Source organism: Plectropomus leopardus, chromosome 15, assembly GCF_026936395.1.
Source record: "Plectropomus leopardus strain MGB_pleo_1.0 chromosome 15, ASM2693639v1, whole genome shotgun sequence".
Taxonomy (NCBI): domain Eukaryota; kingdom Metazoa; phylum Chordata; class Actinopteri; order Perciformes; family Serranidae; genus Plectropomus; species Plectropomus leopardus.
This window is the reverse complement of record NC_142190.1, coordinates 22,621,924-22,648,480: the sequence shown is the minus strand read 5'-3', so window position 1 is coordinate 22,648,480 and position 26,557 is coordinate 22,621,924. Positions and strand designations below refer to the sequence as shown.

The following is a 26,557-nucleotide window of genomic DNA, read 5'->3' as shown; positions in this document are numbered from 1 at the left end:
TACTGGTCAGTTTCTTTCTTGCATGGCAGCAGGACACTGCTGTTATTGTTCAGTAAAAACTCGTACATTATTTTGATCCACTTAGTTGCTAAATCTCGGTTGTTTTGTATCTCAATAACTAAATCGATGAACTAAAACTACCTTTCAGGTAATATTGCCAAAGATATGAAACTGCATACTTACTCCTAAATCCACCAGTAAATTGCTTTATTATTTATCTGTTATGAACAAACTTACAGTGGGGGCTATCAATGTGGATGCGTTAATCGTGATGCGATTAAGGTCTGTACAGAATGCGTTATTTTTTTAAAATCGCGTCAATCAGCTGACCACAATTCTATCTTTCAGAAGCTGGTCTGGCTGAGTTTTAAAGCTCGAGTGATGATACCAGTATCATATTAAACTAGAAGAGCTCAGGAATTCAGTGGTAATGCTCAAAAGTTAGGTTCAATTTCGGTGATGGAAAAATGGTATGATCATTTCACAGAGGTCGGTTGACCTCTGACCTCAAGATATCGAAATAAAAATGGGATATATGGGTACCCACGATTGTCCTCTTTACAGACGGTACTCAGGTACTCAGTGCCCACCCCCCCCCCACCCTCTGTGTGTGTGTGTGTGTGTGTGTTTGTGTTTGTGTGTGTGTGTTTAGTGTGTCTGTCTCTACTGCAATCAAGCACCTGGTGAAACTTCACACCTGCAACTCATCTTCTCCTCATCAGCCTCCCTAAGCTTCCCAAGCTTCACCTCCACTCTTTACCACATTATTATGTCTCCTCCAAAACTGCTCAGCCTGCTCAGTCTGCCAGCCCCTGCCTGCCATTTGTCTCTGCCTACCTGTCTAGTCTCAATCCACTCTGCCCTCTACCAGTAACCAGCCCAACAATAAAATTATTGAAGTTTTATTCTCCCTATGAATATGCTAGTCCCATGCTGTCTTTTTGGCTGTTATTTGCTTCCTAATCAAGAAAACCTGGTAATAATTGCTTTAGCCTACCTTGTCAATATGGACTTCATAACAGTTTTGTAATGCAAAATAATGGAATTGAAAATGTGATTGAAAAAATGTGATTAATAGAGGTTAACAATTGAAAACCAGGTTTCCTGTGTCTGTAGGAAATTACTGCATGGGTTTTCTTACTCAAGGATCCTGTACATGTATAATTTCTGTTCTTACCCACCACATTATATTACATTACATGAAATGACAACACGAAATTTGTCAAGAAGGAAAAGCACTAGGGTATTGACGACTGCATTCCACTTAGGGGAGGCCTTGGTATTGTGCACGCTGTCTCACTGTAACAGCTTACTGCGACACTCAATGAAACGGAGTCATTGTAAATGTTACCACCACACCTGTGCTTCTCCTGCTTAATAAGTCAAAATGTCTGCTGTGAAAAAGGTCAGTGGTAATTAAGTGAGAAGATCACTGATTGCATTACAGTACATACAGAACAAAGAAAACAAAACATTTACATCCAACATACATACAGTTGCTTTGCTTCTTTTTATTCATTTCTTTACGTCTCCAATGTACAGTAGTGTTATTGGAAGATAAGATGACAAAAAGGCACAAATTCACAATAAAAGAAAGAAAAACAGGAGACAATTTAACAGGAGTGAGAGAGAGAGAGAGAGTAAGAGAGAGAAAGAGATTTAAAAACAGTTTGGGGATTGTGAAATCATTTGGTTTTCATATTCTGATTATAAATCGAGGAATCTAACAACAGATATCTATGAGATTGTCTCTGTTAAACCATGTTCTCTCACAAGTATGTATGATGTCTTCAGGCTCAGTTTCAAACAACCACATCTAATAGTCTTTTTTTTCTGTGAAGCTATAACTCCAACCCTGCAGCACCCAGTGCTCCTAAATTCAGAATAATTCCCCCTCGATTCTCATCACAAACCATAAAGAGGGATATCTAAATTGCACTGAGGCTCCACTTACTGTAGGGCTGACACCATCAGCTAATTATGTGGATCAATGAACTGACCCAAGCTGCCGAAATATGTTCCTTTTCCGTGAGAGAATTGAGTGTAGTTCAGAGACTGACAACAGAGGTACAACAACACTCAGAACAAAAATATATATCTATACACTGTCCTGCCAATGAGACGTGGTCCCTGTGAGGGAAGACCGTGAGAAGGAGAGAAAATTGTGAACAGGGTTTTTGCTTTTAATTTTTTTTTTTCCCCTCCAACTACAAATCACACAGCAACTCTTCACTGCTTTGCTGGAGCTTTCTAAAATCATCTAGAACAATATATGAGATTTTTCAATGTCTACAGTTAACATTATTCATCAAAAAATCTTATCAGCACTAAAGTTCAGTAACTATAACTCTACATTTCCTCACAATAATACCTCTGTCTGTGGGATGCTGAATATTTAGTGATGGATTAAGAGGATCGAGTGTCAAGGAGGGTGTGCTGTAGGTCTGGCAGGACAGTCTGATCTATATATATGTGTTCATCTACATTAATTTATTTACTATTTACAAGGTCAATACATACAGTACATCCACAAATCTCCATGATTCAGTTGGTAGCCCCACCACAGTGAGTGAGATGCTCGATGGACACAGAGACAGGTGGAAGGGTTGGACATCCAGGGCCAGGGTTGTCTTTAAAGAGGAGGCAACAGAAAATGTCTCGCAGTGACGACTTATAAGCTTAATCTGACAAACAGATATACAGTGACATGACAAAAAGTGTCACCAGATGAAGCAAGTCTAAACTTTTATGCTTAAAGAGTTGCCAATAATCCCCTGAGCAGGTTTTAAGGGCCCTTTTTATGCCTTTAGTTTCCTTATGGCCAATAAAAGAAATCTGGATTTATTGGCTTATGTGCTTGGGCTTAAGACAGATCGTATAAATCTATAAGCTCGAACAATAATTGTACAATGACACTACTCCAATATTATCCCATAAAATGATACATGAAGTTATTTAAGTCACAATACAATATTATTGAGATTGTAAACGTTTACTATATATCCTATTGCATATTGCGATACCACATATTGCAATATACTAGAGTTTATTAACTTTATTCAAAAGGCAAACTTTGTCAACAACTTTTTTATCTACTAAGATAGTTTTCAGTTTGTTCATCTCACTTCGCTCATTTTTATTGCAGCAAAATGTATCTACTTAAAAGTAATTGATTATGTTATTCTAGTTGGCTACCAAAAGTTAAATTTGGCATCCGTGTATCAATACAATGTTGCTGTGCAAAATATTACAATACTACACCATACTGAATATTACTTCCATCCCTAATTACATGACAGGATGGGCAGCGGCTAGCTGCTTAGCATGCTCATTTCAGTGTATCTCTGCAACACATTACATAGACGTCTAACATAATGTCTGTTACCTCTTCATATTCTGTTCATAACATTAGTTCATCTTTAAACAAAAATTCTGACCATATCTTAAGTCTAACTGTCCTTTATGCTTAAGACTAGTCAGATCGATAAAATGATAAAACATAACTAAATAAAACTCAAAAAATAAATTTTAAAAAAGTTATTAAAAGCTGGAGTTAATAATAGTGCAAAATGCTACTTTTAACATCTTCTGTGCCAAAAATGTACTTATGGATCTGAAATTAATCATTTTCTTGCACTTTAGGTGCTTTAACAGAAGGGAAAATTATAATTATCTACTTGCTCTGAAGGCAGTTTTTTTGGTCGTGACTCTTCTATCCAAATGTTGCCTATTGCTGCAATTGATCACTATAAATCATTATAATGGTTTTGGACTTCAGCATTATCTGTTGCTTGCTCTTTAAATGTCCACACTGTTTAAATACGTGGAGGAAAAACAAATAGAAGATGGACAAGAGGATAATCAAAGTAACTAAGGACAAAGGAGGACAAAGGAGGCCAAACAGACGTCAACAGGAGGAACAAGGTACACGTGCCTGCTGTTATCACTCCTCTAGCTCCATGACTTCCTCCCCTCTTTACCCAGCCAGCATCAGATCTCTTCAAAGACACGCTACTGTACATCACTCATGTACACTCATGCAATTACCGAGAAAATCACACTATTACATGTAACAGGCTTCAGATCCAGCAGGAGAGAGATCCGCCTCATCTGAAGACAAACACAACAAAACCAGCATTTAATAAATAATTAATCAACAATGCAACAATCCTTAACTTTCAGCTTGGGCTCTGCGTTACTGAAACTGTTTTTCAGGATATCGGAACAAACAGAATAGATTTGCAATGATAAAAGGAGAGACCAACGAGTCATGGTAGTTATTGCTATCGCTGGATAAGACCATTTATCCACTGGAGGTGACAGAATGGGTGACAGGGCAAGAACTGATGCGGATCACGTGAAGTTTTACCTTCAAATACCCATTTATCTATCTACAGCGAACAGGAGCAGTTGTGTATCCATGAAGGCTGCAAAAGTTAAAAACACTGCCATGATAACAAGTTTTGCAGCTAAAAAGATGTGAAGTCCATAGAAAGGCAGACTCATTCATGGCTGATATCGTGTGCCTTTCCCTTTGCAGAATGATGCATTTTACTTCTGTCCTTATCTGTGTCTGTATGTGTGTATGACTGTTTGTTTAAATTACTGCACTTTCAAGCGGCTTGTTTGAACAGCCTGATGAAACTGAGGAGCTAGAAATGATCTGGAGAGAGAGAAAAGTGAAAAACATCTTGAGACCTTACAATGCTACAGAAACACACACACACATACACACACAAACTCGCAAAGCAGCAGAAAAGCCAATGAACGCATCAACATATTAAGGGAGGTTCTGGGAAGAAATCCAATCTTGTAGGTATAGTGGAGTATAGCAGAAACAACATAACACTCTTAGCACAATCCCAACCTTGCAGCTGCGGTTTCATAAACTCGCAAATTGATTTTTGAACAACAAAAGGAAACACTGCATAAAGCATGACACGAATAGAGAAAAGGAGATATTATGACAAATCAAAAAAAAAAAGAATAATAATCACAGGATCAAAACTCAACACTGAGCAGATACAGCTTGGTCTGGAAAAAAATAAACATCCACAGACAAACTTACGGACAAAATCCTTTTAAAAACCCTGTTTATATATATTTATATATATTTATATTTATATATATATATATTTCAATACAATTATTCAGCTCCCTGATACATGGTATACTGTATATATACACCATTGGGATATCTTAAATAGAAATAAATCCTAAATTGCAGAGATAAATGACACTATTCTCTGTAGTTTAGAACGGTTTAGAGACTGAGAGAGAGAGGACTGACTGACAAGATCTATAGTGTTGCTACTGGAGGCCTCAGAGCAGTTAATGAGATGGGGACACTGGATGGTAAACAAATAAGAGATGGATGGGACTTGAAGGAGGTGGGGTGTGGTGGAGGAGATCAGCTTAAAACTGGGAGTTTACTGGGTCCAGGTCCCTGAAAACCAGATTGTACCAGGGGAGGAGGGGGAGGGAGGGTGTTTGGACCGGCCGGTCAGATGTTGCGTCAGTTGGAATAGGAGGAGGATGTGAATCCGCTGGTGTCTGGGTAGTCTGGTCTGAAAGAGAAAAATGAAAGAGATAAGAGTATAAACAAGAGGTGCTTTCTCCTGTCTGATGTGATATTTACACTCGCGTGTACATATTTGTGGGTTTCCTCGCAAAGTCCAAATATGACGTTTACATCAACGGGTCTACTAAGCTATTCTGCTAAAGTTTGGAGTGTTTGAAGTGCTTTATACATCATAAAAAAATGAGAATAATATGTAAATTAAATCTTAAAATAATAAAACAGCATTGACTCACACGTGACTCAATCTCCAGTGTGAAAGTCCTGTGCTTGACGCACTCACCCGTCATGTCGTATTCCCTCCATTAACTGCGTCACCTGACTCTCCAATAACACATTTTTGATTTTTTTTCTTGTAAATCTCACACTTTAATCTCAGAGAAAACCGAGATTAGCTAGCACTAATCATGACCTCTTTTCCTTAATCCTGAATGCTTCCGACCTTGACGCATCAATGTGACAAGTACAAGCCATAACAGCACCCAGAGCGATCCACAATTATGCGTCATGGGGATGAGTGTAAATAGCCGAATAGCTGCAGTGTGACTATTCTCACCAAACAGGCAAGTGCAAATAGAAACTCTTTTTTCCCTCTTTTTTACACAATTTAAACAATTGGGATGTAAGAAGCACAACATAAAGATTTATTTCATGAAAATGTTATTTACTTATGCTTTATAACACGTCCCTTGTAGTGTACTTTTTTCCCCACAAAAAGTGTATTACAGTACATGTGTGTGTACAAGACAAATAATAATAAATGTCTGACTCTTCCTCAGTAGTTTTCAACAAAACCTGAAATGATATGCTGGGTACCAAGAGGACTATTTAAAGGTATGTTTCTACACAGACAGACCTTCAAAAAAATACATAAAGGTACAATGAAATGTCACTCCTCCGATTCTTCTCACCTGATGAGCAGCAGCATTCACGGTCCAACACTGCCTCAGTCCTCTAGAGCCACCATCCCTTTCACTGGGTCCTTCACTCTCATCTGAAGCACACAAGAAAAACAAATAATGTGCAGAAATGTTTTGGCTGAATGATAATTCACATTCTTATTCAGACATTAGAGTGTGCAGGTCAGAGCCTGTCCCCTTTCAGGAGTCTGAGACAACAGCAAAACGCTTGCTTACCTCATCTAGCTCCTTGCGTGTCTCCTCCTCCATACGACGAATGTCCTCCATGTTCAATTCAATCCACTTGTCTATCCAGCAGAACAGCTGACGGTGGAAATTAGTGAACAAACGCTTCTCTTGCTGTAAAACGACATATGGAGGATAAAGAGAAAGTTATTGTATTCTGAAGAAAGGAAGCTGATTTTTTTACACCCAAAATGCTAAAATCAAGCTGTTTTATAATCAGAGATGTTTAATTCCATCCTGCTTTACCCTGTTTATCCACTAGAGGCTGGTGCAGCCTGTATATATGGCATCATAGTGGGTAGTATTTTTCCACTATTAGCTCACATGGCATGTCCTGTTTGCATGCACAGGGGATGAGATACTATGGCCCAGCAGTCCTTAACATATTAAACCAAGGACAAACATTTCAAGATCATGTTAAACAGTTCGTCAACAATCCCTCCTCAGCGTCTGACGTTGACCTTTGGGCTATTTGGATGTCACATTGATTATAAAGTGACAAACTGACATGTCCATTCCAAACTGTAAACAAACCTTTTGAATGAAGTTCTCCACTTTGTTTTGCAGGCCCCACCACTTGAATTTGACAGTGACCAGTTTGTAGGCACACATGTGTGGGCAGTCTGTCTTCTTAGGAAGTTCCTTCTGCAAGTGCACAAACGGGATTTTTGAATTGTTAACAAAGAATTTTTGGATTATTAAATATGCATAGGCTCAACATTTTCTCTTTATATTTAGTTTTTAATCTGTTAAAGGTTTTGAATCAATTGGCTTTTTCATATTTTCAAAATGAGTGTGCAGTTTTTATCAAATTTAATTTCCGTAGATGATGGCTTAAAGTTCACCCAAAAATTATTTTTTGTTGTTGTGAGCAGTTTCATGTATTATATTTTTATTTTTATATACACATAATGGATAAGGACAATATTTTTTTCTCTACTGCCCCACCGCCAACTGTATCACCACAAAAAAAGGAAGCCTGCATTTACTCATGGATGTAATTAGGTAGAAAACAAATAGCTCCTGAATAAAACTGTTCACAAGGGCTGTGGATTATCTTAAATTACCGCGCCATGATTTCTGGAAAGAAACATTGCTGTGGAGTTTTTTAAAAGTATTTTTAGTGCTTTGAGCACCACAAACTGAGTGGCATCTAATTCCACTATACTGGAGAGAAGGCAGACAACTCTACAGTCATCTCCAACACCAGCTCACACCAAAACAATCTGGATTGAGCACTACAAATAAGTAGTAAAATACAGTATGCATATTTTATTTTAGGGTGAACTGTCCCTTTAAATTGTCCTTCAAAGCATTATTCAAACTACTAACAATTACATTGCTCAGTAAACTCTAAAAACCTTCATTTATTATTATTATTATCTACTTACCTTATTGTTTGTAGGCCTAAAATAGTAAAATTTAAATAGTTTTTAAAAAATTCAAATAAAGAAAAAAGGAAAAAAAAACAGAACACTAGGACAAATTCCTGAATTGCTACCAGGTTGTTAGTGTAGTTTCATTTTAGGATGTGTTAGGATGTTGCCAAACCCCACAAATTCCCAGAAAAACACGACCTCAGTGGGCTCAAAAGTCCATTTTCATCAAATGTTCGCTCTGTACCAAGTGTTTTAGCACTGACTAAACATCATAGTTGCTAAGCAACAAGTGTTGATGCGAGTGATTTTGCACATTGATAATTAACAGTAATGGTGTTGGAGTTCTGTTAATTCCTTAGCTTGAAATGTGTCTCAACTAACTGAAAAATTAAAAACAGCACGCTGTACCTTCCAGTCTGGTCCTAGAGGGCCTCGTCCTGTCTTCACTGACTTGTACCTGCAAGGGTCCTCCTCTGGCTTGTAGTCCTGAAGAGGGGCAAGAAGAACCAGAATGAAGGACATCCGTGAGGTAACACAAAAAAAGTAAGAGATGTGGTCACTGTAACCATCTCAATGTGAATTTTAAGCTAAAAGTTTTCACCTTTGGCTCCACTTGGCTTCTGTCCGCGATATCAATATAGACTACATCCACCTTCTTCCAGGTTTCTGGATCCAAACCGTGTACCTGAAACAGAAGCACAGAGCACAGCTGGATACAGGAACAAGTCTCTGCAGACAGAGACAAAGGCACATGGCTCAGGGTAAACTGTTTTTTTTGGAAGCCCTTATGATGCAAGTCAAAAATGTACATAGGTGACACATTTCTTTGGTAATTAGCAGAGCCCTTTTTATCAGTTTTGCATGCTTACATTTTTTAAAAATTTTTTAGATCATATTCATTTACATATAGAAACACTATCCCACAGAAATGATAGGGGTTGTTCTTATGCTACGCAAGAATTCATAGAGCCATTTTAATTAGAGGACAAGTAGCAATGGGAAATGGAACTAAACAGCTAACAGTAGGAAATGCATAATAAACAAAAACACTCATGCAATGTGTGAAATACAGTATGATTTAAAATCATTAGTGGTGTAAAGTTTGCACTTTTTTGCCATATGCAATGCTTAAAAACATCCAAAATGCAACATTAAAACATCCTCATGCTGCTTTAACCCTTTAAAACCTGAGCAAATGTGCTTGATTTCTTCCAAACACATAGGAGGAAGGCAATGGGCAACTTAAAAAGAAATGATGCAAAGAATTAGCAAGAAAAGGAAAGTAAAAAAACTAAAACAAATCAGGAAATTACCTGAAAAAAGTACTAATTTTTAAAAAAAAATTATATACTCTGTAACATATTTTGAATATATAATTATAATAATCAAAAATATAGTTTCTAGACATTTTATTTGGTTCATTTTCTAATATTCTTTCTCTTGTTCTCTCTATTTTTAACATTATTTTCCAGGTTGTTTTCTTGTCACCTTTTTACCAATTTCTTGCAATTTGCTTATTATCTTTTCCCCCTTGTTTCTAAAGACAATTAAACCTTTTTAATCGGCTTTCAAAGGTAAAATATTAGTAAAAGGCATCTGAATGCAGCAAAAGAAAAAGTGATGTTGATCTAGGTTTCAAAAGGTCAACACATGCATGCACCTCCTCAGCCTATTACAGTCTTTACTAATTACATTTTCCTGGTGTCCCATGTCAGGTTTGTGCCATGTCTCGATCTTGATCAGGAAGTTTTCTTTCATATACTCATTCTGCAAAGAAGAGAGAATTAATTCTGAGTGAAGAGGGAAATCTACAAAATAAAATGTAAGTGAGTGAAAAAACTATTATATAAAATTGACAGTCTCCCGCTCTCACACACATACTAACACAAACACACGGTAACGGTGTCTGACTGTTGCTGCTGCTGCTGTGTTGCTGAAATAGATCAAATTTCTTTCTCAACTTTCAGGTTAATTTGCTCCCTCTATGGGCATCAAAGTTTCTTTTGTGTCAACGTACAGGAAGTCTGCAAGTGTAAAAGAAACAAAAATACTTACAGTGATGACTGCAGAGCCACATGAGAAAAAGCGCAGGAGCAAACAGGGAGAAAGAAAAACAAATAATGCAACTGAGGAACATATTAGAAATGTAATTGCATTTACAGTATTGGAAAATGTACAGAGGTCAAGGGAAATTAGCCTGCTATATTTGTAAAAAGGTATCATTTCAGGTTGTGCCTTTGACTGACTCCTGTGTTTGTATGAAAGATGGCTGTGTGGCAGCTGCTAGTGTGTATGTGATCTTGGCCTGAAAGGCTTGAGTGATTGCATGGCTCTTCTCACTGGACATGCAGTTAATAATTTAACTACTCCTTCAAGGTGACAGAGACACACACACAGAGAGAGAGAGAGAGAGAGAGAGAGAGAAGTACTTGGAGAACGACAATCTCTTTGACAGATCAGCATCGGTGTGACCTCTAAGTCATTTGAATCAGTTGTATTCACACATAAAAGTGCATTCAAGTTTATGTGTATTGCGGGAGAGATCTCAGACACCAAATATATCAAAATGTGAGTTTTCAGGTATTTTGGGTGTGCTGCAGCCTTCAGATTTATTTTGAGCCACTGGAAAATAGCTAATGCCCCAAATCTGAAAGATTGGGTAAATGCAAGGGCAGATATTGCCTCCTATGAGATGATGCCCAATAGCTTAAAAGCTGTAGTTTGAAAGATAGGACATCCTCCTGAGACCTCTATCTGACCTATATATAGATCAATGATGTCCCTGTTTAGATTTGGAGCGTATCCAAATACTCCAAATCTATGGCCTGTTTTTGACACCTTTTTTTATTATTTTATTTTACTGTGGACTGAATCTCTCACTTCTGTTTTTTAATTATTATTCTTAGCAGGCCCTTATTGTCTACAATAAACAACGACCCTTAAAGGCAGACAATGTTGAAAACAATTATTTCTTTTGGTATACAACCAAAGCCATAGCAAGAAACTGCATGCAGCCTTAAATTCAGAATCATGAGAGTTTTTAAAGACGATGCTGCATACATTTCTGTGTGCCAGCAAAGGTTTATGTGTGTGTGTCTGCTTGTGTGTCTGCATGCGTGCTACCTGTGCGACAGTATGGGTATGCGTTCCAGGCTTTCTCATGGATGTTGAGAGCTGAAGCTGGAGCCAACATTCTGACGAATGACGGCACTTTACTGCAGGAGAGAGGAGTGAACAGAGAGGAGACTAAGCTCAGTCTAATGTGATATTATCATTATTAATTATAAACTTTTAAACCTCTCAGACAACCGCTTACCTCTGCAAATGGTAAATTTTGTGTGTGTACTGTCCCTTCTCTCCATCTTTCTCGTAGGGCTCATTTTTTAGCACCTCCACACCTTCTCCTCCACCCGTTTCATTCTTACTGGCCTCAGCCACAGAGTACAGCTGGCCCACCTGATACTGAAAAAAAAATAAAAATAAAACAGGTTGGACTGAGGAAGAAAATGTGTTTAAAGGGAGAATTATTGTATTTTCCTGTAGATGGCTGAGCTCTAAGTCACATGCAGATATCTTTTTTTCATGTTTATTTCCTCAGCTCATGTATTTCAGTCTTACATAGTGGATTAACTTTTTCTGATCCTTTTCCTGATCTTGACCTTCTCCTTTACTTGTCCCTGAATCCTCATAATCTCTTCCATTCACTCTTGTTTGTCTTCTTGGCCCCTCAACTTTTGTCTGTTGCACCAGGCTTGTTTCCTCTCTCACAAGCTGTACACTTCCTCTTCCTTTCATCCCTCTTTCCTCTTACTCCCCATCTTCCTGGTCCCAAGTGTGCATGCAGGTTTAAAAAAAATACACAACAATGGCTCCTTTCATTTCTTAATCACCTCTAATCCACCATATAACCTCTGTACAAAGCTGGACCAGAGCGCAGCACACTTACAACATCACAGAGATGGAACAAGTTGTAGTCAGAATTATTTCACAGTTTCACAGGAGAGAGATTACAGTTATTTTTTTCTATTCTATCTAAATAAACAATCTAAAATCAAGCCATGAGAAAATTAAAGGTAACCTTTTTACACATATATAACCAAGCAACAACATAGCCAGTGAACACATGATCTTGGAACCAAAGAGGATTTGAGACTGAAAACTTTGTACTATTTAAAAGTTCACTAGTCATGTTAAAAAAAAGTGTGATGACCCTGTGTGATGACCCTGTTTTTCGGTAGATTTTCTTCATAGCATACAAATCACACCTAAGTTTGACAGAACATCTCACTATGGAGCCAGATGCCCCCCCCCTCAAAATATGGAAACAGTAAGTGAGTGATGATTAATATATAAATGGTTAATATATAAAAATGAGCACAGCACTACAGAACTTACAAGACACACCCAAAAGACTTAAAGAAAGATCAGACAAACAAACATGGACTTTCAACCACGAGACTGCTGTTTGTGTCCTGGGTGAAACCAAAATGATAAGTAGTTGCATGACTTCACAAACTTTTGGTATGTAAGTTGTATGTTTGTTGTATGTATGTTCTTTATGTTTGTTGGCCTACTTTGCATCATTATGTCATACATACATAAAGTATATATGTAAAGTACTTTGCGTCACTTGTATCCCATATGTAGTTATCCTAACTAAAGCCATCTTTTCTTAAACTACTCCCTTAAGCATTTCCTGTGCCACAAAACCTTACCAAGTGACTTTCTTTCTCTATGCCTAACCAAACTGTCACTGTTTCACACACACAAAAAAACCCCAACTACGCTCATAATGGAATTTGCATCGTCATTGTTTTCATATTTGCATGTCATTTTTACACACTTCTTGCCTACCACCATGTAATGTGAAGGCTTAGTTAAGAGGTCATGTCTTAAAGACATTTCTGTGAGACTGTGGAGTACCTTAGGACTTTTGAATGTTAGGAATGCGACCAAAGCATCAATGGACAGGAAAGTCACTATTCAGAACCTGCTCCTTGTAACTGTTATCTTTTGACCTTTTATGTGTATTTAAAGATCACTTCCTCACAGCAACAGCCATGAAAGACACAAAGACAAAGACCAAGAGGTGCAGAACTGGTTTACATGACCTTCACATACTGTGAACAAGATTTTTTGGCTAGAAGTAATGATTGCGACCATGATTGCGACCATGATTGAATTACTAGACAAACCTGAAAAGCAACAGAGAGAATGTTCTGCTGCAGACACTGCAAACACCAACTAAATAAATGGGATGCAGGGCCAGCAAAGCCTCCTGGGTAACAGTTTTGGACAAATATAATTCAACCTTGCCCTTGTGGGGTGAGTCCATGTTCACTTGTACCAGAACTTTCTTCTTTCACAAAAAGAAAACACTGACAAAGCTTTGGGTTCAAATCAGCTCCAGGGGAGGAAGTTAACAGACAGGAAATTCGATTCAGTAAACTCTCCAGGGGTTTCAACAGCTGGAACCGCCTCATTCAACATGTTCTTCCCCAAAATAAAACCTTTGTTCAAAGAGATGAATCCATATCATCCTGAGGGAGGATACAAGTGTTGTGCTTTTTTACAGAATTAAATTTAACCAGTGAAAGAATTGAAAGAACGAAAATCAAATCAAATCGATGATGGATTGAACCACAACACCCGAAGTATGATTTGGTGGCAAATAACGGAAGGCTGCTGCTTCACAGAGTCGGGATGTAGATGGGGAGACAGAGAAGAGAGAAGATGAAGCTCTGGAGGGACGTGAGTCAAGGGCAGAGGGGGGACACGTGGTTCAAGAGACAGGGGATGTTACTCAACTGTATTCAGGCTTTGTTGCTCACATTTTAGGCTCATTCCCATTTCTCATTTTCATCCTTTTCCCTCATTTTTGAGTGCTCCTTTGACCCTTAGAACAGACCAGTTTTGAGGGGCCAGACATCAAGAGTAAGGCCTACAAGGGGTGTTGGTTGAAATCCTCCCCAAAGAAATGGGACAACCCTTCAAGACCCTGATATGTTATCAGTAGTCTGGTAGACGCGATGAGTGTTGTTTGACATTGCGAATATCCCATCTTCTGCTGTGGTGATTGCTCTTTCTTGGGCTTTACGCATTCTTTAGCCGCTTTGATGACACTTGTGATTTGTTCACAATCAGGCAGACCACCACCGGTGCCCTGTGAGCTAACATTTGCAACTCATGCTCCTTATCCATGCCAATCTGCAACAAGATTAGATGAGCAGTAACAAGTGCAGCAACTTCTCTGCCAGAGTTGAGTTGAATTTCAGATGTCATGTGCCACCAAATAGGGGATGAATGAGACATGAAAATATGCCAAAATGCGGGACTGTCATGCATAAATCAGCAATAACAATGTAACGTTAGCTACCGAGACATCGGCATACAATCAATTTCTTTTGTCATGTTTTTAATAAAGCATGAGGATAATAATACATTGAAACATATTTAAACTAGGCTACAACGTAGGGCTGCTCTTTCAAAGTTGAAGATTCTAATCAACAATCAGAGACCCTCAGTACAGTGACATTGCTGCAGATCAAGCTTTTTTTTTTTTTCTAGTTTCGCTAGTCAGCGTGCTGCGCAGTGTACTTCTAAAGACATCGTGGTCCCCAGACTTTGCTGCGGAGTGAGTACTTTCATGTTACTCTTAGGAACAGAGAGCTGCAGATATGCAGGCAGCAGTACAGACGGGGAGAGAGGAGAGACCTTCTGCTTAGATGTGGTGAATTTGCAGCTCACAACAACTAAAAATGAGACAGTCTCTTGCTTTTGTTTGATATCTAAAGTTTTGTTGCACATTTATGACCTTTAGCCTGTTTACTTTATTACACAAATGCCGCTGTCACACTGAACGTTCCCCGGAGCCCCTTCAAACTTAAAAACTTTATATGAAAAACAAAATGAATCATCAAATATTTGTATTGCATAGCCAAATCCCATTCGACCGGCATAATTCTGAGTTTGGTACAACCCTAATACGACATTTATCGTAATTTTAAAATCCCAATTAACAAAGACAATACATTTGTGTGTTTCTTTTGTTGATTGTCCAGCCAACTTGACGATCATTTGTCATAACACTTGATGTGCCTCTAAAAAACCTCCCTTTGGAGGGCCACGTAGCCCTAATACCTCACCCTACCACTTATTCCAGCACAAATTGGGAAACCTTACCTCTATACATGAACATGCAAAATGGAGTGGTAAGCGCTATGTGGTAGGGGCAAATTGTGATGTAGCAAGCAGACCATCACACAATTTCTGGGCCTTCTGCTCTAGAGGAAACCTGCTTTATTATGTAGAGATACAATTAAGATAAGGGCTACAAAGACAGACAGTTAATGAGAGGCAACATGTATAGATCTAAAGCTCCTATGACCCAGAGGAAATGCAAGGGGAAGAAATCAGGGACATGTGGTTTTAAGTTGGAATGAAAAATAAAATACACAAATATACAAGAGCAGATCTGAGCAGTCACAAGAAATTTCTCAGATCTGGCATCTTGAACTCCTGTGGCTGATGTGGCATTGACGTGGCACAATGCATCAAAGGCAGTTACTGTCTCGGTTATTGTGTCTCTGAGCGTTGTGCTTTGCACTAACACTTGCAGCTGTTGTGTGTAAGCGCAGATTAAGTGCTTGTTGGCTGCAGCAGTCAATATTTATTTGTAAGTAATAAACAGCACAAGTCAAACGTCAAAAAGTATATTACGCTCATGTAAGTGAGTGCATAAATATGAGGCAGACCGTGAGGTTGCAGGGGGCGTTCAGAGGAAGTCATGGAAGTAGTTTCAGGTGACTCATTTACGATGCAGGTCTGAATAGAAGAGCAAACTGCAATGGAAATGAGGATAGGAGGGGACAGGGGGATACGCAGAGAAAAGAGGACGAGGACAGACTGTGCTGACTGTGTCGGTTCAAAGCTCTATCTGATTTGAAGCCTCTTAACAACATGATGACGAGTTCTGCTCACAAGGTGATCCCTGATGCATTTTTTTCTGTGCATAGAGTGGACATGTGATATATCACTGTTAAGAATATGAAAGGTTTTGTGTGTGCACAAGGACATAAATGTAAACACATATTAAAGTCCAAAGCCACTCCAAAAGAGCAGCTTTAGTGAAGGCAGGCACTTAACTTTGAACCAAAAAATCAGATAACAAAAGCTGAGCCTTGAGCCATTTTAGCTAACACACACACGCACGCACACACGCACGCACGCACGCACGCACGCACGCACACACACACACACACACACACACTATAAAATATAATGAAATGAAACTTACCTCTTCCACAGAGATAGGAAGAATCACTCGACTGTAAGAGAAGGGAGAAGGAGTTAAGTTATTAAAAAAATTCATACAATAACGGAGTGATCCATAGGCAGTTTTATTTCAGTAGAAAAAAAAGAGTTCCTACATGAATATGCTCACAACACTGTCTTTGGATTATCTTGAGTAACAGGATCATTACTTATGTACAGAGACATTGCTGTTGAGTTTTTCAGATGTTTTTTTTTTCCACTTTGAGCACCACAAGCGGATTGCCATCTAGTTCCATTATATTGGAGGGAAGGCAGACATCTCTATGGCCGATATCTCCAACACTTTGCAACTCAAACCAAAACACTCTAGACTGATAAAAAGCACAACAGGTAAGAGGACAAAGATGTATTTTTAATTTGGGGGTGAACTGTCCCTTTAAGTCTCTAGTACTGTCTGTCTATACTGACTATTCATTCAATCCATTACACCTAAGCTATTCAAAATCCCCAAATGCTGAATGAAGGGTTCCTTTCTGTACTGCCCTGCTTGAGCAAAAAGCCCAAAAAACTGTGCTACTGAGTCACGACATTCATCATGCTTTTATTTGGTAATAATGAACTTTCTCTGTGAACTGGATTAGCCTAGAGAAACCCCGTGAGTGACATGCTGACAACATGAATTGACATCTTTAGCTCAATACAGATCTGGACGCCAGTTATCTGACAAACATGCATTTTCTTTTCCATGATGAGCTGAGCTAAAGTAAACCTGCAGGGATTTGTAATAAGGAGTTCATTAGCTATATGGACATTACATGACAATGACACAGTTATGGTCATGACAAGTTACCTCTTTTGAGATGCATTTTACCTGTTAAAGAGCAAAGAGTAGACTGCCTTTGAGGTTTTCGCAAAGTAAATGACAAGGCCACTTTTGTATTCTTTAGCATGATACATCCTTTAGAAGCAATAATTAAAGGATAATAAAATCTAACATGGATTCCAAACTGAACAAAAAAACAGGCCATCAAGAATGAAGTTCACGTATTTCACTTTGACGCTGTGACACTGAGTCATCAGGAGAGAATAAATGATCTATTTCTTTGCTATTCTGAGGAGAAGATGAGACTATGCTTCACTGAAGCAGGAAAACAGAGAGACAGAATGCAAAAACTGAGCTGTGAAGCCTGGTTTTCAGGCTGAGCAGTTCTGCTAAAAAGGCCCCCACTAGAGTTTATATTTTATATGAGGAGACAACAATGATTTTTAATAGGCTATCATTATTGTTATCTTCATTTCATAGAATCAAGACAGAGTGTGGGTAAGGTGCAAGATTATCATTTTTTCTTGCATCTTTTGGGAGGGGGGGGATCATGTAACCTTTTGTTACCATTAAGGAAACTTTGTAGGTTAATAAACATTACCATTATCTAAGACTACAATAGCTGCACTGCTAAGAGCAAAGGGATAAGCTTTTTGCTCTGTAAGTGCTCTTCTCTTCATGATTCTGGTTTCGGTCATGTGCAGCATGTTGGTATTTCTGCTGAAACCCAGCTTTGCGTTGATTATGCTCTCTACATTTTATGGCATTTTTCAGATTTTATAGTTTTTAATTTAATTGTTTAAAGTTTTTACAGTTGCAACAAATGATGGACTGTTTATGTTTCTGCGGGTTGGCACCTCCTAGTGGATAGAATCTGACCACTCATGTGGCTGACAGTATTTGTACTGGACATAAATAGTGTAAAGTAAAGGTATTTTCACACCTAGTCTATAGGTCATTTGCTCTGTTACATATCAGGGACCAATTTGTGACAATATTGAGTGGTGGCGCAGTGGCACACAAAGTCAAAAGTGGTTTAAGTGGCATGTGTAAAATTTTCAGATGATTGGCACTGCAGTAGAGACTTCGCCATTGGCTACTTACAGTTTAGTGCTGCGCTAACTTGAATGGGGATACAATTATTTAATCTTGTGGTTCTTATACACTTTCAAACTGTTATTGGACCAAATGGATCAAATTCTGATGGTGAAAGAAGTTATATTGCGGAGGCTGTGATGCTCAAAAGGAAGTATCCACTGATTGACAGGCATTTCTTTCATGAATTAGATCTAAAGGAAAAAGTCTTTCTGGGCCTTGTGGCATCACATGATGCACTTGGTAGTTGTAATTCCACTGTTTTGCCACTACAAAAACTGGCTTCAAAGCATGGTGCAATTCCTGGGGGCTTGTCACAAGGCAGAACTTACAAACCAAAATCTGCAATGTACGAGGAAACTGCTCAGAATCTCCAGGCGTGAAAAATCCCTGATGTAAACGAAGATTAATGAGCCACTTTCAGTTTCCCAATGGAGGGACAACTGTGTGGATTGATCTCGGCTCTAGTCGTCTTTTTTTTTTTTTTTTTACATTGTTGATTTATGACTTTAGGCAAACTATACAATTTGTAAATGAGGTGTGGCTCTGGCTGGAAAATAATGTCTTGATGTAGTGGAGTCACTGCTGCCATATCACAACATTTCAAGAGGGCATGCATTAATCCCTGTGAACTGTGACATGCTCATCAGTCGTAAATACTTCTGAAGATCAATCAGATATACCTGTAGTCTTCAACATAGCCAGCACCTTTTTAGCACCAATATTTGCTCTTTTATAGCCAAAGTAGCTTACACACACAATTCAGCTGGCTCTAGGTGCTGGTTTAGAAAAGAAAAGGGGGGGTGCTTCCTCCAGTTGTGCTGTATCAAGATAGGAACATGCTGTTTCCACAGAGGAACCATACTGAACCAGAGGTCAATACAAGTTGCTTTGCTCCATACCCAAGCGCAGTTACTGCAGTCACACCTAGATGCTCCAGGGTTCGATTCAACCAAAATAAACAAGGCAGATGTGAAAATGCCCTAAGTCACTGCAACAGTCTGTGTGACCCCATCTGTGTTATTACAAAATCTTGCAGGGCCGCAGTTCAGTGCTCAGACCATACACCGTATATAAGTATGGACAACATGACAATTCTGTAACTTTTCAATCTTCATTGCCCCCTGGTGTCTGACTGCAATATAGGTCATTAAGCCCGCCCCTCCATGTTTGTGGATGGGACACAACCCAAACTAAAAATTCAAAGTACACGCCAAATAAATTTTTCCCAGAGATGGTTTCTGACACTGAGGGTAGTTCTTATCACCCTTATGTTTGCGCAAGTGTTTGTTTTTTTGGATAAGTTTGGTTTTAATAAGTTATGAAATTATACAAAAAAGAGATTTTCCACCATGACTGACAGCTGTGTGTGCCAATCCATGCGCTCGCATTCAATGGGGTCGCTCATGATTGGTCAGGTGGGTGTTTTAGCAGGAACTCCCCGACGCTCGTATCCCAATTGCGAAATATCGCTGTGTGCATACAAATAGCATCATGTAGTTTGTGTGCCCTGCTGTGCTGTCCTTTGCCATATTTTGTTTTGTGTCAAACATTTTTCCACTTCACCACTATATTTACAAAAGAGTGTTGGGAAAAGGAGCTGGCTAACAATTGGCCACAGAAGTCCCACACCACCAACAAAATGACATCCCTGCCAGTAGTCGTTCAGAGTGAGCCAAGAGCAAATTTGTCTTTGTGCACAGTTTGACTGGGTGGCAGCGGGCCCAGTGACACTACAGTGAAAGATATTGGTAAGAGACATACACCTAAGAGTGCTTATCTTGCATGTTGCACTACAGACAAAATGCAAATAGTAAAGTAAAAAGTAATAAAGGACTCAGTATTCAATTATAAATGCAGTGAAAACTATAATGCAAAATAAAACAAAACCCTCCTGTTATTAAATTCTCCTTAATTTACATGTATAATGTCAGAGAGCACAAGCAGTTTAGTCGCCTGTATTTTGCTACAAACTCTCAAATCTGATCTGATCAGTGTTTCATTTTTTAAAACAAGTTAACTCAAAAAAGTAGGTTAATGTGTTGATTTATGTGTAATTCCTATGTGTAATGTAATGTGTAACCTAATGTAAAGTCATGAACCTCTTCCTGCAGCTTGTTGGTATAAATTACAGGAGAATTAAAATAAATAAATATTAAAATTATTCAGCCTACTTCAGCCTGGTACAAAGGATAATGAAAAATAGCATCACAAAAACAAACATTACTGGTAAAAAGTTACTGATGGTGACAGAGAGCCCAAAATTAAAATGTTGCACATTTATGGAAATTAAGGAAATCTTTGGTTCTGTGGCCCCATTACACTTTACACATGAAAAACATAAGCATGTGTGGAAAGAATCATTTTTGTACACATGTTCACAAACACTATTTTTGGGCTATTTTGCATGCAGCATCTTAAATACACTGCACTCCGGCCCTTGTGCACGTTGTTGTACATAATGCACATGTACAGTATGCATCTTTGTTGATTGTTTTGTAACTGTGTGATGTATGCCCAAATTCAGATAATCCCGCATCCCACTCGCAGCTGAATGTAATCTGGGTCTGAGTCGCAGCCAGACATTGGATGGAAGGCCAGATGCCGCAAGGAAGGCAGAGGGAGTGGAAAACTGTCTGGAATGTCAAATGACAAATATGATTGAACTTAAGTACAGATCTCCCAAAATAACTATTTTGTGTATGTTAACCCTTTAGAATCTGGATTGACATCAGTTTTGTTGTACCATGGTCAGATGCCTTTCACAAGCATATAAACCACTGGGACCTGAGAAAATTGTTTTTATCTTTTTTTTTAAATGTAGAAAAAAGGTGACGAGCAACTTAGCAAGAATTGTCTGATGTCAAAATTGTAAGAGGTGACAAGAAAAGTACTTGAAAATTAGCTGAGGGGAGACTATAAAAAAATATTCTTTTTAATTTAATTTTTATTTTCATGCTTTTTTTCAAGTATTTTCTTTTTTTTAAATTAATTTCTTGCTATTTTTTTTGGCTGTTTTTTTTGGCCATTTCTTGTTAAGTTGCTCATTGCCTTCTTTGCATGTCTTTGAAAGAAATCAAGCCAATTTGCTTAGGTTTCAGAGGTTTAATATAAGGTTAAAGCTAAAAAAAGAAATAAATGTAAGTACTTTGTAGAATTTAAGCTTAAGTAAAACAAGGAATAAAGTCACCTCAGTTCTTTCTCTTTGTCTCTCTCTCACTCTACAAATCTCCTTGGTCTAAAGGTCTTAACAGGAAGATCAGGTGTCTGCTGCTTCAGAAAACAAACACCCCTCTTCTCTCCTGCATTGTTCCTATTCTCTGTCCTCACATCATGTCCCTTTTCCAGTCAGTCTTTACTCTTTCACTGCCTTTTCCCCGTTCTCTTCAACATGTCATGCTGTATATTTTACAGTGGCTCTTGTACCGCTGCTCACCAGCCAAAGCACGTGGAAATGGAGAAAAAGTGGACCAGGAGTGATTTAGGTCAGTGGCTCAGGTGAGCAGTTAAAAAAAAAAATCCAAACTGTCTGTACAACAGTAGTACATGGATCAGTTCACTGTCTCTTGACCCCTGGAATGGCATCTTGGTGTGTGTGCCTGTGTGTTGACAGCGTGTATAAATGCATTCAGCATTTAATCGTGACCAATTTAATTCATTTCCAGGCAGACTGCTGAGACCCAGACTCTCCCTAATCACTTCAGATCTTTAGCCATGCCATCACTCTCATTCTGGGCGTTTGGGCCATTAATTGATTGAAAACATGGGAAATCAAGACAATAATGAGTGACTAATGTATGCCCATTTAAGCCAGACTTTGATCAATATAGATTTATTTCAAGATCAGTGTTATTTTTAGGCTGCTGAAAATGTGTGCCAGTTCACAGTACCAGCTCTGACCTTGTCATAGAATTGTAATGAAATGATGAAACTACAATCATCTTGAAAATACTTGCATATGTTTTACATATTTCAAAGAGAAGAGGGCAAAATCATCCTTAAACACACAAAACGTGGGAAAAAAATCAGACTTTTTTTTTTTTTTTATTTTACAGGTGGCTCCCTCGATCCTTTAGGCAAAATGAGTCTAGTGTACAGGCTGACACCAGTAAGAGCATGAAAAATGAATGAAACACCATGCTGAATGAAGCCGAGAAGAATGATTATATCAGATTATTTATTTGAAGGCCAATATCATCCCAATTCAACTGCATCCATCGGCCTATTCTAACCACCAGCTGATTCTGAGTAGGCCTCAGTTATCCTCACAGCACACGAAGGCCTGTGTTGAAGTAACGTGTTTTAAAAATCCCCCAGATCTTTCTGTTTGCACGCACGGTCCCACTTGATGTGCCATCCCGTCCCTTCGGCCCAGCTGTCAAATTCTCACAAATGTCTGACTGGTGCGCCAAAATCTCGCCATTTTTTGCCAAAGCTTTACAATCACCTCCCCGGCACATGCACCTGCCCACTCCCACCCCACCCGGGGTCCACCTACACCTCGCCATCTCCATTCCTCCGGAGGTAAATGCCGGAATGCTCCATCAGTCGTTTCACCTTCACCGCGCATCAATAACATGGCCACAGCGGCTTTACAGGGATGGACGCTGGCACGGCACCGCACGCCACGGCGCGGCTTACACCAGCCATTTCTCCTTCAGCACCACAACTCCTCTACAGCATCCGTCTTTTCTTTTATTATTTCTTTGCACCAGAGCAAAGGACATTTATCAACCCGCTACAGTGAAAGCCTATCATATCACTTGTGGGCTCGTGATGCAAAATGTGAAGGGCACAGCCATGCCTGCGCCGGCTGCTGATGCAACTACAGCCGCCAGCCTTATTATCTGTCGGGTTTATTCGGTGGATACTTTGGGGCTGATGGAGTCTCATATGCATGAAAAATGATGACGGACACACAGTCAAGCAGATACGGGATGTCGACATCACCCTGGCCGCACTCTTGTAATTCCACTCTGGACACAATGTCAGCGCTGCGAAACCAGACGGATAACCGCTCACACATCACCCGCTCTCTCTCTCTTTCTCTCTCTCTCTCTCTCACACACACACACACACACACACACACTCACGCACACACATAGCTACTTACAATTCCTTTATGAGCATTTTTTGGCGGTGCAGTATGTCCAAGAGGGGAGCAGCTCAATAGAGGTCCAGAAACAGGGTCGATCCCTCCCTCCGTTCGTCTCTTCTTTCTCCGCTTGCTTCTCTCCCACCTCTCCCCCTCTATGTCATTCTACCTCCACAGTCGCTTATTTTCTTCAAATTCACTTCCTGATCGGGGCCGCGGCGCGGCGTTGCTGTTGCGCGCAGAGCATCGAGGCCTGTGCAGAGCAGACTACACACACAAGAAGGATGGTTCACCAGACGGTGGTTTGTGGTTGCTGTGGTGGGTCCGCATACCCTACGCATCCCTACGCTTATGATTGACGGGGACTGATTCAGACATCCAATTTTACAGAAGTTACATTGTGAAATATACTGAATGTTGCATCGATGGGGACAGTCAAACTGTAAAATCTGACAAGTTGATATAAAAATATCTAGGAAACCGGTTGCCCTGAAAATATAAGTAAATATAACTTAGTCCTGTTTTTTTAAACTTTATTATCGGTTAGCCCCTTGAGATTAACCACCTCGTGGTCCAACATAAAACACACAGTACAATACAAAATAACAGTCACAATCATAAACACATACATACAGTGAAGGCTCTAATTTACCCACCTACCTATACATTATTCCCATAAGCCCACTACAACCACATAGAGCAAGGGGAGAGATACTACAGGGCATAGTAATGATGATAATTATAACAACAATAATAGTATCTGTAATGTTCTGATTGTACTATACACACATATCTAAACAATAGCCTACTATTAACAATAATAACATAAAAATAGCAAAAGTAATAATAATATTGTCTATTGCATACTAATTATAACCTACCTGTAGGCCTACAGTTCACTCATATATGTAAATATATATACATATTTGTCCAGCTTGAGTCTTGAATTATAAAATGATTATCATTAAAAGAATAAAAAAATACTAGGTCACTTCTATTACTACTACTACTACTACTACTACTACTAATAATAATAATAATAATGATAATAATAGAGAAAACTGGTAGGCAAAGGCCATATAATATATTTTAGTTGTAGTTTATATCTACTTGTTAAGTTTACCTAAAATTTAGTTATATTTACATAATTTTGTGAAGTTATTGCAACCTTAAAACGACAAGATTAATTAAATTAATCTTTTCGTGGTAAAGTTTTAATGACTGTAGTAAACCAAGTTTATTGTGCCTTATATCTGTATTCTGCTGGTTTCAAACTAGTTAGTCATATATTTTTTTTCTTAAGTATGTTAACAGCATGGTACTTGCAGATCTATCTGCATCATTGGCAAAATCCCATTTGTGATGGTTCATTTATTTATTCATTCATTTAATTTTGAAATTCAAACCAAAACCAGTAATTTGCATGTGGAGTATATGTGGACGTCAGCAAAAGCAAAAAGGCAAAAGTCCTATGAGGCTCAGTGTTAAAACAAAAACAAAACAAGAAAAGGATTAAATGAACATATTATTAGTTAGGTATATAGTTATAAATACAACAGTGATGATGATGATGATAATAATAATAATAATAATAATAATAATAATAATAATAATAATAATAATCATAACAATCATAATAATATAATGTAACAACAACAATAATAATAATAATAATAATAATGTTAAATATAATAATATTTTGTGTCAGATTTTTAAAAAAAATATGGCTCACTAGATAGACTAAGAGAAGGTTAATTAAGAATCACAAAACACACAAAAAATAAGAAAAAATAAAAATAAAAAAGCAAGACAACATCAGAAAAAAAAACAAATAAATAAGTAAATGTACAAATGAAATAAAATAACAAGTCCTCTCTGAGCTCCTCTGAACCATTTTTCTTCAGAGTGTGCGACTCTGCGTCATCACAGTCACGGTGACGTAGAAGCGTGGTTATTCACCATCAGAGGATATATGGGCATGACACGGGGACCACCACCGCTGGCACAGACGCACGGTGCGTCAGCTCTCTAAGCCCTTTAAACAAAGTCCCCGCATCTAATGTGATTATCTGCCTCCAGAAACTCCAAACCTGCTCCTGTCCACCAGATATCTGCCACTGATGACATTATTTATTTTACATTACAATGACTTTCAAATGCATCTCTGGATGTATTAGCGTTAGAGGATGAAACCGTGGAGGTAAACGTGTACAGTCATCCTCATAAATCCACCCAGGTTGACCTGTTATTCTCCCAAGGACCCCTGGAGGTCCCCTAACCGCATTTTGATCCACCACCCACGGCTCTATAAGATTGTGTTGGCGCGTGATGCGATGACAAGGCATCACAGGTCCTTAATCCAGGCCCACAGTCCCGGAGATCGCGGGATGTGAGTGCGTGTGTGAGTCTAAAATTATGTAACAGCGAACTGCTGCTGTATTTATAGCGCATCTGTATCTGTCTGCCAACATCCGCTTATCATTCCTCTGTCTTCTCATCTGTAGGACCCCGTCTACCTCCTGTGATGTGATGTACACTGTAATACAATGAAATCTATCTATCTATCCACGTATCTATCTATCTATCTATCTATCTATCTATCTATCTATCTATCTATCTATCTATCTATCTATCTATCTATCAAGGGCGAAGGTCTTCTTTCAACATTGGGGGGGCACACATATGGAATGGGGGTTTGGGTTCCTCTGTCAGAGAATTTTGAGCATTGAACACTGCATCTCCTGCATTCAAAAAAAAAATATAAAAGCTCTGTTAGTTTCATATTTTTGTTGGGTGGTTATGGTGGTGATGGGGGACATGCTCTAAATATTTAGGGGGATTTCTCGCAAAAACAAAACAAACAAACAAACAAACAAAATGAAAGGGCAAAATCCAAATGGGCACATGTTCTAAATTTAGATTTTTTTTGTTTGTTTGGTCTTGGGCACTACAGCACAATGCATCCTGGCTGTGTACAAAGAAAAAAAGAAGACAAACTTTGCACATACTAAATTGTTTGTGAATTATGTTGACTAATTGTCAACTAAATTGTTTGCACTGATTTCCCAAAAGCTCCTTCAATACAATTAATATTAAAGACAACAACAACAACAACAATTATAATAATGAGAAGAAGAAGAAGCAGAAAAAGAAGACGAATGGTTTCTA

General features: G+C 38.6%; 1 protein-coding gene across 1 annotated transcript; it reads right to left on the bottom strand.

Moving 5' to 3' along the window:
- Positions 1-1,491: 1,491 nt before the first annotated feature.
- On the bottom strand, positions 1,492-23,632 carry LOC121952384 (phosphatidylinositol transfer protein alpha isoform). Its single transcript, XM_042499026.2, has 12 exons — positions 23,408-23,632; positions 16,399-16,429; positions 11,419-11,564; positions 11,226-11,317; positions 10,158-10,165; positions 9,795-9,869; positions 8,704-8,787; positions 8,511-8,588; positions 7,258-7,368; positions 6,715-6,837; positions 6,490-6,572; positions 1,492-5,567 (listed from the first exon to the last, which is right to left on the bottom strand). Exons 1-11 carry the CDS (start codon positions 23,422-23,424, stop codon positions 6,525-6,527), a joined length of 813 nt encoding a protein of 270 aa, XP_042354960.1. The 5' UTR covers positions 23,425-23,632; the 3' UTR covers positions 1,492-5,567; positions 6,490-6,524.
- Between the last annotated feature and the right edge of the window lie 2,925 nt (positions 23,633-26,557).

Excerpts from the sequence above, each read along its gene's own strand:
- LOC121952384 (XM_042499026.2), bottom strand. Across the intron at positions 8,788-9,794 it reads ACATGGGACACCAGGAAAAT|GTACACGGTTTGGATCCAGA; the intron begins GTAATTAGTAAA and ends CTTCTGTTTCAG. Across the intron at positions 7,369-8,510 it reads CTCTAGGACCAGACTGGAAG|AAGGAACTTCCTAAGAAGAC; the intron begins GTACAGCGTGCT and ends GTGCACTTGCAG.